We start from the raw sequence: 13,585 nt of genomic DNA, 5'->3' as shown, positions 1-13,585 counted from the left end.
TGTGATATTGGATTAGGCAAAGGTTTTTCTGATGTGGCACTAAAAATACAAACTGAACAAAAGAACAAATTGAAATTTACCATTGATCCAAATTTAAAACTTTTATTTGAAAGACGTTATTAAGAGAACAAAAAGAAAAATCACAGATAGGGAAAATGTATATGTAAAACATCTGATAAAGGAATTGTATCCACAATATATATAGAACTATATCAATAGTAAGAAAGCAACTCAAAACAGTGGACAAAAGTTTTAAATCAACACTTAAGTAAAGAAAATATACAGATGGCAATTAAGCACTTGAAAAGATGCATAAATCACTAAACATTAAGGGAGTGCAAATTAAATGAGATGCCACTATCTGCTTTTTAAAACAGCTAGAATTGAAAAGAGGATTATACTAATTCGTGACCTGACATGTAGGAGCTGGATTTCTCATCCACTATATTACCAGTTGGAATGTAAAGTGATACAACTTGGGAAGAGAATTTAATAATTTAAACATATATCTACCTTATAATCTAAAACCACACCTAGCTATTTTTCCCCAAGAGAAAAGAAATGGTATGTCCATATAGAGACTTGTACTCAAATATCCATGGCAGCTTTATTTGTAATTGCTCAAAGCTGGAAATAACCCAAATGTCCATGAAGAGGTGAATGGATAAATAAACCTGGTATATTCATACAGTGGAATACAATTCAGTGTTAAAAAAGGAGTGAATTCTTGATACACGCGACACTGTGGATAAATCTCAAAATAATTAAGTAGTGAAAGAAGCTAGACCTTGTGTAATTCCATTTGTATGAGATATCCTGAGAAGACACATTTTATATAGAAAGTTGATGAGTGGTTGCCTAGGCATAGGGATGGGAGTGGAGCTTGATTGCAAACTGACTTGAGGGAATTTAGGGGATTGTTGGAAATGTTTTAAAACTGGATTTTGGTGATGGATGCACAATAAAATGGAACAACAAAACCCCACACTTAATTTCTTTTAAAAAAAGGAAAAATAGTTTTGCTCTTGAGGGCTGGGTGCCCCTGAGTAGAGAGCATAGGTAGAGTGCTTGCCCTGGTGAGTTAACATGCTGTGACTCCAGTTAAGGAGAGGCAAACCCTGAGAGGGTGGATCTCTACTGATGAGAGTCAGCCCCCAAGAGGGGAGTTGAGCATTTACCTGCTAAATCGCATTAAAATTTCTGGTACCTCTGAAAATTGTGCTCATAAGACTTTGTGGGGATTTACTGTGTGGAAGTCCTGCTCATATTTTTAATGAAATAACTCAGGGCTTACTCATTGAGTTATCAGACTTTGAGAGCTCATCTGGTTCAGGGCACATTCAAATACAGATTTCTTGAGTGATTTGGCTAAAAGTCCAGAATATCACCTTGTTTAGGAGGGCTTCTAAGGGGGGGGGGGACCCAAAACACTGTCTTCCAAATGAAAAACTTTAAATGTGTTTTCTCCCTTAGGCAATCCTGGAGAACAACCTCCCCTCTGAAATTGCTAGCAAGATCAACCTTGTGGACCTAGCCGGCAGGTAATTAGGATTTCAAAGCCAAGGGGAATTAATCCCTTGGCAATGACCTTGTTCTTGCCCGTTTTACAAGGAATAAACTTGTTCCATCCTTTTTCATATTTCAATCATCCTGAGAAAATGACAAAAGAAAAAATTTTTAATGCTATTTTAAGAAATTATAGTTTTCCAGGGGCTAAAAAATCTATATCAAGGGTTCTAAATCTTAGCTGCCTCTTAAAATCACCTGGGCCTTTAAAAATTCTCTGCCTTAGTTTCACCTCTGATCAAATAACTTGTGTCATTAGTGAGGTCAGAGGCAGTGCAGAGATCAGTAATTTTTGAAGCTCCCCAGGTGATTCCAGTGTATAGCCAAGATCAAAAAACACTGCTCTAAATGGAAGTAACTGAGTTAATACACTTTTTTTTCTCTGTCTTAATATTGATTGTGTGCCGGTATGTTACTGGAAAAAAAAAAAAGAAAGAAAGCTTTTAAAATACTGTTTCATTGAGGAGAAGATATGATCTTCTAAGTATTAGAAGAAAGCATAAATTGTAGTCACATGTATATCCAGAAAGAAGAAAGTCTTGGAGATGTCACAAAAAAAGTGTGAGATGAGATAGAGCAAATTTTCTTATTTTAAAACTACTAAATTATTAATACGGTACATCATTCCCTTAAAAATGAAGTATTGTCTCTGTCAGCTGCAACTCTGGCATTTTGGAGGGAAAAAATGAAGGGCTGTCTGGAAGAAACTGTGTCAGACTCCTGGAAGTATGACTTTTTAATATTTCCCATTGACTTAAAAAAGGAATTTAAGACAGTTGACAGATAATGACACAGATACCATAAGGCCATTAATAGGTGAAATTAAAACAAAGGTTGGGTATATTGATGCTAATATCATTACTATAAATGAGCATTACAGTTAGCTAAAAGTGCTCTGGCATCCAAAATTAAAAAAAGATAATGAACTATTTGATTTCCATTGCCCAAGAAGTGGAGGAAATGCCAGTTTATTACAAGATGGTAATACTTTTCCTGGTAGTGAATTCTAAAAAGTATTTATCATGTGGGCTTTTAATATAATGTATAGCATAATGGATAGTGTCTTTCAACAGCATTTCAAGGACAGTGTCTTCTTTGCTTTTATTTTTTTTGCATTGACTGTTTCAGTGAAAGAGCAGATCCCAGTTACTGTAAGGACCGCATTACTGAAGGAGCCAATATCAACAAGTCTCTTGTGACTCTGGGAATTGTCATCTCCACCTTAGGTATTTTGCTGATAGATGATTATCAGAGTGGGAGGGAGACTCTGGAAAATAGCTCACATATTTTCATTTTATGAAAATGGGGGTAGACATTTACAAGGTTCTTTTTATAAAGTTACCTCCTGACTGAGGCCATAAAAATGGATATTCTTTTGTCTGCACTTGAGACCCCTGTGTGGTCATCATCCCAACCCTCTCATTTCAAGAAGAAGGAAGACTGAAAAATCATGTGGGTCACAGTCTGTGTTCTGAGTCCAAAGGCTAATTCAGGATTGAAATTTGTACTATTCTGTCATGCAGAGAGGGATTACAAAGTGTGATACTTACATTTGTGTTCTTCGGCCATTGTTTTAATGCACGTGTTTCATAATTCCTTTCTTCTTCCACTTTTATTATTTTGTTGTCTTTAAAGCCCAGAATTCTCAAGCATTCAGCAGCTGCCAGAGCCTCAACAGTGCAGCCAGTGATGGTGGTGACAGTGGGATTCCTAGCTCTCTGTCTGGGACCAGCAGTGGAGTGGGGTCCTCCCGGAGGCAGTCTTACATCCCGTACCGGGACTCCGTGTTGACCTGGCTGCTGAAGGACAGTCTTGGGGGCAACTCCAAAACTATCATGGTTGCTAGTGAGTGGGATGCTAGATCTTGTTGGGACTAGTACTCTGCCTCAGAGAAAGGGCTGTGACCACCCCTTTCATTAAGGGTCTCATGATATAGCATGGACGGTAGCAGTAAGGCATGTGGTTACAGGCTGGGTTGGAAGGGCTTGGCGTGGTTTCTAACTTTCTCCTTCTACCTCAGCTGTGTCTCCTGCACACACTTGCTACAGTGAGACCATGAGCACCCTGAGATATGCATCCAATGCCAAACACATCATCAACAAGCCACGGGTAAATGAGGTGAGACCTTCATTTGAAGTCTTGGTCTGGTATCATTTACGCTAACTTCTTTTAGTCTCCCATTTTTAAAATTAATTTCTTCCTTCCTTCCTCTCTCTCTCTTTCTCTTTTCTTTCCTTCCTCCCTTCCTTCCCTCCTCTTGTCTTCCTTCTTTCTTTCTTTTTTTTCTCTCACTTCACCCTCACCCCAACTTGCCTGACCTTGCCAAATGAAGACAGAGTGGAATTCTTTCTTTCGGTGTCATACCCTTCTCTCATATCTCTACTGACTTCATTCAGTTACCTTTTAAAATTATTTTAGATATTTCTTTGAGACCATTCCTTTTAAGATCTCTGGTGTACCACTGCCACCCTAAGGGAGATCACTTAAAATTTTTTGTGTTTTCTGCTTTTATTTTGAGTTTACATGGATGCATGGTTGTATTTTATTTATTTCTGTGCAAACTGCAGTGAGTTCTCTGTTTCAGTCTAAAAGGGGCATATAAGGAACTTACTCATTTTGAAAAGTTGAGTAATAGTGAGAAACTTTAAAAAATTCCTTATGTGCTTTGCAATTTCAGCAAAGAGTTTCAGGGAAGGGATCACAAACTGGTGGCCAAGCCTATATAGCCTGTCTGTGGACTGTTTTAAAGGGCCATGTGATTAGGTAGGTACTAAATGTGGTTGCACTGCAGGAAGATGAACATCTACTACCCACACGTGCGCTGGCACTGGTGTTACCTGTCACCCTCCTGCTCACCTCCTGGAGGGTTGGTTACACCACAGATGGGCCCGAGCCCTCAAGATTTTCTGGTTAAGTACATTGCGGGTGCAGAATTTGCATTTCTAACAAGTTCGTAGGTGGAGGTGATGTGGTTCTGGGACCATACTTTGAGAAGACTGCCTCAGAAGTTACTCCAAAGTAATAAACCACTTTTTCCAAACTATTTCTGTGTAGCATCTTAGAGCTTTTGGGGGCCTGATATCAGTCTTTGTGAAACCAAGTTCTTTGTGTTTCAGGATGCAAATATAAAACTGATCAGAGAACTCAGGGAGGAGATTGGAAGACTCAAAGCCATGCTGCTGAGCTTCGAACTGGTATTCTGGCACTTAGAACTTTTCTGTTCCCCCAAACCTGCTTTTCTTCTGCATAAAATCTGAGCCTTGCTGCATTCCATGTTTTCAATTAAGGTACACTTGTAGAACAGAGGCAGGAACAAAGACAAGACATGGATGACTCTGATTACCTGAGTAGTTTCAGATGGGGTGGGCATCCCCACTATATCATCTTTGTTTTCCAAAGGGCATTTGCCTAAATGGCCCTCCTTCTGTGTGTAGGTGGATTCAGGGAATGGAGCCCTCCAGAAAAATTTCTTTGAATTTTTTTTCAAATACTGATCCCCAGTATTTTAGTTTCTGATTTGTTTCTGATTTTAATGATAAAGTCTTTATCTACCCCTATCTTCCTTCATAAGAATAAGGATGAGACCCACATCGCACATCTCTCTCTTTATGCAGAGAAACTACTGTCCATCGAATGAGGAAAAGGATGAGAATCTGAAGGAGTTGGTTCTCCAGAATGAATTGAAGGTGGGTGAATTGGATGGACTGAATTATGCTTTGCATCACCTTGGTAGTAGATCTCCTTTCCCTCCATTATTCCTGAGTCATGGCTGCTCCCTTGTGAGGACAGAGAGGTTCTATCTAATTTAGAGATAGTTTTGGTATTCACTGAGCTTTGAGTGGAGAATGAGTTTACCTTAGGGGCTGGTAACTGGCTTTCTTTGTTTTGTTCTCTTAGGGGTTCATGATAACTTCCTTTGGATAGGGACAGTAGCCTAGGAAAAAAATTATTTTCCAGTCAGTAAATGAACTGACTGACATGTGTTCACTGAGCACCAAATAGGTGTTCAGCATGATGCTTCAAGAGAGAAAAAGAAGTTCCTTCCTACAGGTGGCTTGCACTCTATTTGGAAACACATTTAGAGAATGGTTAAATGTAATGAACTACATGTGTTATATAAAAAGAGCTTAAGGAAGGAAGAAATCATTATGGCTTGGAATTTTCAGGACCAGCATCACAGTGATGTGGCTGAAGGCTAGAGAACTTGAACTAGATCTTGAAAGATTGGTAGAGTGTGTTAGATAGGAAGAAAGGGTTAGGCATTTGGGATGAAGGTGGGATAATCTTAGCAAGACCATGGAACTGAAAGAATGAACTGATGTGGGCAGCCATGTGGAAGCCCACAGTGTGAGGAAGACCGAGTGGATGAGAATATATATTCATGGCAGAGAGTGGTAGAGGTGAGGTTAGGGCCAGTTTAGGAGGTTTGAACTTGACATTCACAGTATTAATCATGGCTTCTTGAACCAGGTTAGTGACATAATAAAGGTATATCTTGGGAAATTAATATGACAGTTGTGTGTAGGATGAATTGGAAGCACAGAGATCAACTAGGAAAGAGACTAATTTTGTGACTCCATGAAGGTGAGGACAAGACATATAGGAAGGTTAGATTAAATGGTGATTTCTGGAGGCACTTATAAGGAAGAAGTGGCAGGCATTATTTGGTGACAGGATACATTTAGATACCACAACCCAAATGTCCCAATTCCCAGTATTCTATTGCACCATCATTATACATTATAAAGTATCCTGGCTATGTCAGTATTTTGTTACCCAAACTAAATGTTAGGACTACATCACATATCCAGACATTTCTCAAAAATTCAATGCTTAAATATACATTCTGATTTTTGGTTCAGAAAAAACAAACAGGGTTTTGGAAGGGAGGGGGTTGGGGGGGATGGAGGAACCTGGTGATGGGCATTAAGGAGGGCATGTATTGTATGGAGCACTGAGTGTGGTACATAAACAATGAATCTTGGAACACTGAAAAAATAAATTAAAAAAAAAAGAAAAAGGAAAATATCACTCCTGTATACATAAAAGATGAAGTAAAGAGTCAAAATCATTCCAAGCTCATTAGCAGTTTTACATTATACATTCTGGCAGATCTGGGTTTGAATCTGCCACTTGCTGGCCTTTGACCTTAGGCAGTAAGGGAGGTAGGTGATGAAAGCCAGCCAGAAGGGGAGGTGTGTTCAGTGGTACCTCCAGGTAGCTGAGCAGGCAGGCTAAACTGTAAGCCAGAGTGTGTTGCTGCTCACCTCTGCCAGGTCTTCATCCAACTCAGCCCTTCATGGGTACCCTGTAGTCTCATTCTTTGCAAACTTCAACTCAGTGAGTATAACATTAAAAATAACATTTCTGAGGTATGTAAAACACTTGTACCTAAACTTGACATACTTTGTTTTTTCTCAAGTATCCCTTTTACGAGAGAAGTACTTAGTCTTTCAGGTCCTTTTCTTGCTTCCTCAGTTCTTCCATTCCCAGGATAACTCTCCTGCCTGGGCATCCATTTCCACCATTTCCACCAAAAGAAGAGAAAAGCACCTTATGTTCAACATTGTTCATTCATGTTCCCCAGGTGGCCTTATCTTAAGGCCTGTAATTTGCTGTATATATCTACCTATCTATCTGTCTATCTATCTCTATCATCTATTTTTTTAAGGGAGTGGATAGAAGCAGAGGGAGAGAGAGACTCTTTTTTTTTTTTATTAAATCTTTTTTTTTTTTTTTAAAGATTTTATTTATGTATTTGACAGAGAGAGATCACAAGTAGGCAGAGAGGCAGGCAGAGAGAGAGAGGAGGAAGCAGGCTCCCTGCTGAGCAGAGAGCCCTATGCGGGACTCGATCCCAGGACCCTGAGATCATGACCTGAGCCGAAGGCAGCAGCTTAACCCACTGAGCCACCCAGGCGCCCGGAGAGAGAGACTCTTAAGCAGGCTCCACACCCACTATGGAGCCTGATGTAGAACTTGATCTCACAGTATGAATCACACAGAAGAGGAATAGGGAAAGGGAAATTATAAACATATAACTAACATCTCAATTAATAAAAAAAAATTATGGCATTTTTGTCAAGTTATAGAAACAATACATGCTTGTTGCAGAAAACTTTAAAAATAACATTTACTGAGGGAGTTTCTATTTATAAAAGTAATACTTGCATATTGGAGAAATGTTAGAAAACAGCTCACAGAGGAGGTGCAATGGCCTCTGTGGAGCTTTGAATTGTAACAGTGAGGAAAAGTGAGGAAGGAATGCCCCGAGGAATCAAGTCAGGATGGTTTCTGACCTTAAGTCTGCTCCATGGGCGGGGTGGTGTCTAAAACCACCTCCTCCATCTCTGCAGATAGACCAGCTGACTAAAGACTGGACCCAGAAGTGGAACGAGTGGAAGGCCCTCATGGAGCATTACAGAGTGGACATCAACAGGAGGAGGGCTGGTGTGGTCATTGACTCCAGCCTGCCCCATCTAATGGCCTTGGAAGACGACGTACTCAGCACAGGTGTTGTGCTCTATCACCTTAAGGTGAGCAGGCTGGTGCATTCCCTCTTTTCCTGAGCCACCGGTCCCAGAGGTCAAAAAGGGAGAAGTCAAGGGCAGCAGCTACACATCTGTGAATTGAGCCAGTTGCCACAAAGCTGCCTTCAGGTTTGCCCTCAGGAAACTGGGCTAGCCAACCAATTATGATTCATTTGCTTTTGTATAATTAGAGCAGAAGACTGGAAATCAGAATAATTATTTGTTTTTCTGTGGCTGCCACTGCTGCTGTTATATAACTTACTTTCATTCTCTGTGATTTAATCTCCTCATTTTAAAGTAAGAATGATGCTGCTTATATTCCTTTTCTGGCTTCCCGAAGCACAAGAGTGCAGGAATGGAAGTGAAATCCTAACCTCGAAATCCCATGGGCACTCCAAAGCTCTGCTCACAGACAGCTTTCAGAGGCTACAGGGGGAATCAAGATCTAAAACAGTTTCCTTCTAACACCTCCCCACTTCTCAACTCTCAAGTCAACAAAAAGTGTACCTCCTGCTTCTCCGTTACTAGGTTTACCAGGGAAAGAAGAGAGGAGAATGAAAGTAGATGCAGAAAGCTTAAAGAAAGCATGAGGGAGAGCCCAAAGAGCTGGTGGGCCAGCACGGTGAGGGAGGGCACACCACCAGCCATTTGGAACAAGGGGAGAAAGCTCCTGCTTTCCAAGGCCTGGATCACCTGGTTCTTTGTCACAGAGAGGCAGGTCACCATTTCTAAATGAAGCATTTTGAGAGTCAGTCCCCAGTGGTAGGTACATCATATCCTGTCCTTATCAAAATGTTTGTGTCTCCGTAGAAGGACAATCCCTGTGGTTGGCAGAACATACTTTATGTGGCCAAAATCCCTATGCTCACTGCAAATCGAATCTTCATTCTCCGAATTGCTCCCAGCTGCCAATTGAAAGGAACAGAGTTTATGGGAGATACATAATGCTGCTCTTACCCCTGGAGAACTCAGGCTCCTAACGCTGTAGTATATCTGGTAGTGAGATGTTAAGAGAGCTCATTTTAGGATGAGCCCTCAGGGTCCATATCAGGGACCAAGCCTCTCAAAAAATTAAAGTAGCTCATTTCAACATGGTGAATGTAAATTAGCTCAGTGAAAATGCCTCAGGCAGAAGTGGCTGTTACCTAAAAAACAGATCTAAATACCAAAGGCTATCAATTCTTCTATTAAGCAGAACCAAGGGGATAAGTTGGAGGTTAGGAAAAGACCAGGTGGATTAAAATGGTTACTATTTGAGTAGAACTGATCTGCTGTATTGGTTGGATGTGGAGCCAGCAGATGAAACTAGAATTCAAGTGGTAGAGCTCAGGGTGGCATCAGAGGGTTAAAGGACAGGACTGAGATTGAATCAGGTGAGAGATGGGTGCAGGCCTCCTCCGAATGTAGGAGTGCTGGTTTTCATTGCAGAGTCTGTGTGCGCTGGTGGTGGTGACCCCTCCTTGATGCATTTCCAGTGAACCTGAAGGGTGAGGGTTCAGTCCAGTTCTAATCCTGGCATTTCTGCATTTTATGTACCGAGTTTCTCTCTTTTTGTTTGTTTAGATCCTGGTTTGGGCAATGGTATAGCAGTAATTGCTCAAGATCCTCTGTGTGTTTGCATTGCTGTCTTGGTTAAAGACATGGAACTAATCCCTAGCAATGCTCAGGAAGCTCTTTTCCCTTTGGTCACCTTGGGTACTTCCCAAGTACCTTGGGTGGGAAGAGGACAGAGGGAAGGGTGGGTAGAGCACAGGTTAGTGGTATCCTGGACTTCATTCTCATAACTGCCCTGTGCCATTAATTCTTCCTACATAAATAAGCAGAGGGGGCAGCAAGCACAGACATCAACTAAGTCCTTGTAAAATGAGAATGCCGTTGGGATTTGTGATGGTTTCTGCCCTGTAGATGTAGGAGTTGTGATAGGCTGTGACCTTATCTTTTTGTAAGGAATGCATTTCATCATCAGGGCTGACCAGAAACTGGTAGGAGGGGTCTTAACCCCTTTTCCTCAGTTTTGTTTCGTAGTGTTTGTAGGGGCCAACGTCCATTTGATTGTGTGGTCCTCAGTGGCTGAGCAGAAAAGGTGGGGCGCTGATTGTCTGCATGTGCAAGCCCAGTAAGGTCAGAGTCTTGTTCATTTCTTCGAGGAAACTGCCTTTACACCAGCTATTTTGGGGGAGCTGAAGGGACTGCCCACTTCTGACTACTAATGGTGAAACCTAGTGGGGAACTCTCTGGTCACTTCAAAAACATCAGCTACCAGGGAGGTGGTGGTGCGGTGAGGATAGGCAAACATGGGCTCAGGCCCAGAGAAACATCAATTCTAGCCATGGCTCTCCTATTTAGTATATGGGTTCCATAGGCAACTTTCCCCATCAGCTTCAGATTCTTCATATATAAAAAGGGGGATAATAACTATTTTAGGTTGTTTCAGGATTAAATAAGAGATGTCTATAAAGCATTCAGCGCAATGCCTGGGACATAGTGACTGGTTATTCAGTACATGATAAACATGTATCTAAACTCAGCATTTGTCATGTTGTTGCCTTCCACAAATAGAGGCATGTATTCTTAAAAGAATTGCCATAATCCACGCGCCAGAAGGCCTGTTTTCTACTAACCCAGTGATTCCTTTATGCTAACTCCAGTTTCCCTTCCTCTCGTATACTCTTCCAGTCCTTTTTGATTCTAGATACGCTTTTCTCCTATTTGTGTTTTACCCTTCTTAGAATCTGGTGTCTGTTGAACTTCATCTGTCGACCAAGAAGGTAAAGATCCTGTGCTTCCATACATCTTCATAGAACATGTGCCTCTTTGAGATTAATGGACTAAACTTAAACCACACCAACCTTAGTCCCTGGAGGAGAGTTCTGCCTGTGTGCCCACTTCCTCAGACTAGAGAATCTCTGACCAACGGTCATGGCTATTCCCTAAGGCTATGGGACAGAAGGGAGTTTGCCAATACTTGTTGACTTTGCAAAGAACTGGTGCTGCTTTTTTATACCCGCCCCCCCCCCCTGCCTTCAAAGAGGCTTCCTGGGCTGCAGTGAGTGGGCAGAGCAGTCAGAACAGCCTGGACCAACGTTGAGAACTGGTGTGGAAAATGCCAGAGTGGTATGGGAAGACAGTGATAACACTCCAACAATTGGACTCTGCTTTGGGGGCAGGCTGTGTCCCTTTTGATTCTTGTTTAAAAAGATTTGTTTTTTCCTTTAGGAGGGGACAACAAAAATAGGAAGGATTGACTCAGACCAGGAGCAGGACATTGGTAAGTGATAGAACATTTGGGTCTGACTCTGTGGCAGGTACTCATGACTCATGCCTGAACTGTCTCTTTAGAGGAACCTGAGAGGAGGAATCTTTGAAGATCAAGGGGCTGTTCCTGTTTTGCTTCAGTGTTGTTGTTGTGGGTCAGGGACATGATAGGAGGAGACCCACATGGTGGGAGGATCCAGGTCTGGGTGGTTTCAGGTGGTGGCTCTTCCTCTCTTACCATAATGTAAGATCTTCCAGGTGTCGATTCTGATTTAATAGAAGGGGTGTTTCCCTGGGTTGTCTCCCACCCCATTGACCCCCATCTCTTGTATAGTCCTACAGGGGCAATGGATTGAGAGAGACCACTGCACTATCACCAGTGCCTGTGGGGTAGTCATTCTGCGACCTGCCCGGGGGGCCCGCTGCACAGTCAATGGCCGGGAGGTCACTGCCTCCTGTCGATTAACCCAAGGTAAAACTGCTTATAACTCTATTTATGCCAGGATGAGGGATGGACTCCCACCTTTTTCATGGGCCAAACCCAGAGAGCCCAGGGAAGCAGACTTTAAAGACGGGAAACCCAGCCTCTGCACTGAGAGATGTGAAGGTTTCCTAATACCATCCTCTTCCCATAAACAAAGAAGCCTGAATTCCAGGCTGTCAGGGAGGAGAAGGACTGTATGAAATTTGTAACTGTGTTTTTGGGAAAGTTTTGGAACCTCAGTTTGCTCATCTGTAAAACAGCTGTAAGAGGATTATTGTGAGGATGGAATGAGCTAATTCATGTGATGTTCTTCACAGTGTTCTTGGCACCCAGTGAATTCTCATTATCATTATTACTATTACTACTATTGTTACTCTATTACTATTGCTACTGTTGTTAATCTAATGTTAAGCATTCCCTCACTATTCCACCAGGAACTCATTTTGCTTTCCGTTGGAGTAGCAGAACTCTTCCTCTTCATTTTGTTAATTCAGTACGTATGCTGTGCAATATCCAGTGACTCTAACTGACTCAGACCTAAGTTATCCACTTGTTGAGGGCAGGATTTTGTCTTCCCAAAGGGCTCCCTACTTGTAATACACACTCAGAATGTGAGCTGTTGGTTAATTCTTACCTGTCTCTGTCACAGGAGCAGTCATAACCCTGGGGAAAGCACAGAAGTTCCGATTCAACCACCCTGCAGAAGCTGCTGTCCTGCGGCAGAGAAGGCAGGTGAGTGTGCTGCGATTTCAAGTTGGCTGCCAGCCTCCCTGCTTCTCCTTTTTGAGGGACAAGGTTGAGCTTTGTCTCATTCTCTTGAGTTGGGGGTGGTGACAGCAGCCTCACCGCTTTCTTCCTTGTTCCCAGGTCGGAGAGGCTCTCGGTGGCAGTGGCTCTTTGGAATGGTTGGACTTGGATGGAGATGTCACCGCCTCCCGGTTGGGTCTCTGCCCTTTGCTTTGGAAGAAAAGGTGAGAAACATGTGCTCCTTCCACTGTGGAACCTACTGTTCTTACTTCTTGGTCTCTTACAACATGGAGCTGGATAAGGGAGGTGAGTGTAGTAGCCAAGCTCTGAGTGAGGCCTGCACAAGTGACTGAGGGGAACCGAGCTAGCTGCTTAGCTTGTTTTTGGCAAGGAAGCAGTCTTGGCCCTCATTCATTTCCTGTTCAGTATTGTAACTTTCTTCATCACTGGAAGGAGTATATCATTTGATATTTACTATGGCTGCTTTCTTCGGTCAGGATTTGAATGTGACTTGTTCACACGTATCTTTGAAACTGCTTCTGAACTTACCTCCCTGTGTTCCCCTTTAAATTCTGGACTGCCTGTGAGCTCATAGCATGTGTCAACTTCCAGGACTATGGCTTCCTCTAGGCGTTTAAAGGAAGTGTGGGACTCAGAATCCTTTTTTTCCCTCAATACCAAGGGTCCCGAACTACACATAAGAGGGTCAGAAACCCCTGGAACAATGTGCAAATATCTCAGGACTCTACCCTCTCAAACCCACTTCGCCTGCATTGTGACCATGGAAGCTTGGAGTCAGAATTTTCTATGTGATTGGTGGCAACCACTTTTCTTCTTCATAGTCATTGATCCATTCTACATAGAATGCCCTTCCCAGATCTACATGTCTCATAAGTCAGATACTGGGAAAAGGGTATCTTTCCTGTAAGTCAAAGTAGTCTCTGACCTGGGGACGTTCTATAGAAAATGCCAGCAGGAGACTCAGTGTCTGTGAGACCACTGG

The 13,585-nt window shown here is 42.2% G+C and overlaps 1 protein-coding gene across 1 annotated transcript in view; it reads left to right on the top strand.

Annotated features, from left to right (window-relative positions):
- Positions 1-13,585, top strand: part of STARD9 (StAR related lipid transfer domain containing 9) — a 129,156-nt gene that overhangs the window by 76,619 nt on the left and 38,952 nt on the right. Inside the window, exons 10-20 of the mRNA XM_082735356.1 lie at positions 1,474-1,541; positions 2,695-2,792; positions 3,202-3,411; positions 3,587-3,684; positions 4,683-4,760; positions 5,181-5,252; positions 7,923-8,102; positions 11,313-11,364; positions 11,686-11,823; positions 12,485-12,567; positions 12,703-12,806. Coding sequence (XP_082591482.1) covers positions 1,474-1,541; positions 2,695-2,792; positions 3,202-3,411; positions 3,587-3,684; positions 4,683-4,760; positions 5,181-5,252; positions 7,923-8,102; positions 11,313-11,364; positions 11,686-11,823; positions 12,485-12,567; positions 12,703-12,806 — 1,181 coding nt within the window. The remainder of the gene's footprint in view (positions 1-1,473; positions 1,542-2,694; positions 2,793-3,201; positions 3,412-3,586; positions 3,685-4,682; positions 4,761-5,180; positions 5,253-7,922; positions 8,103-11,312; positions 11,365-11,685; positions 11,824-12,484; positions 12,568-12,702; positions 12,807-13,585) is intronic.

This window comes from Mustela nivalis, assembly GCF_964662115.1.
Source record: "Mustela nivalis genome assembly, chromosome: 6".
Classification (NCBI taxonomy): domain Eukaryota; kingdom Metazoa; phylum Chordata; class Mammalia; order Carnivora; family Mustelidae; genus Mustela; species Mustela nivalis.
The sequence above is the reverse complement of the archived record's forward strand: the minus strand, read 5'-3'. Positions and strand labels throughout refer to the sequence as shown.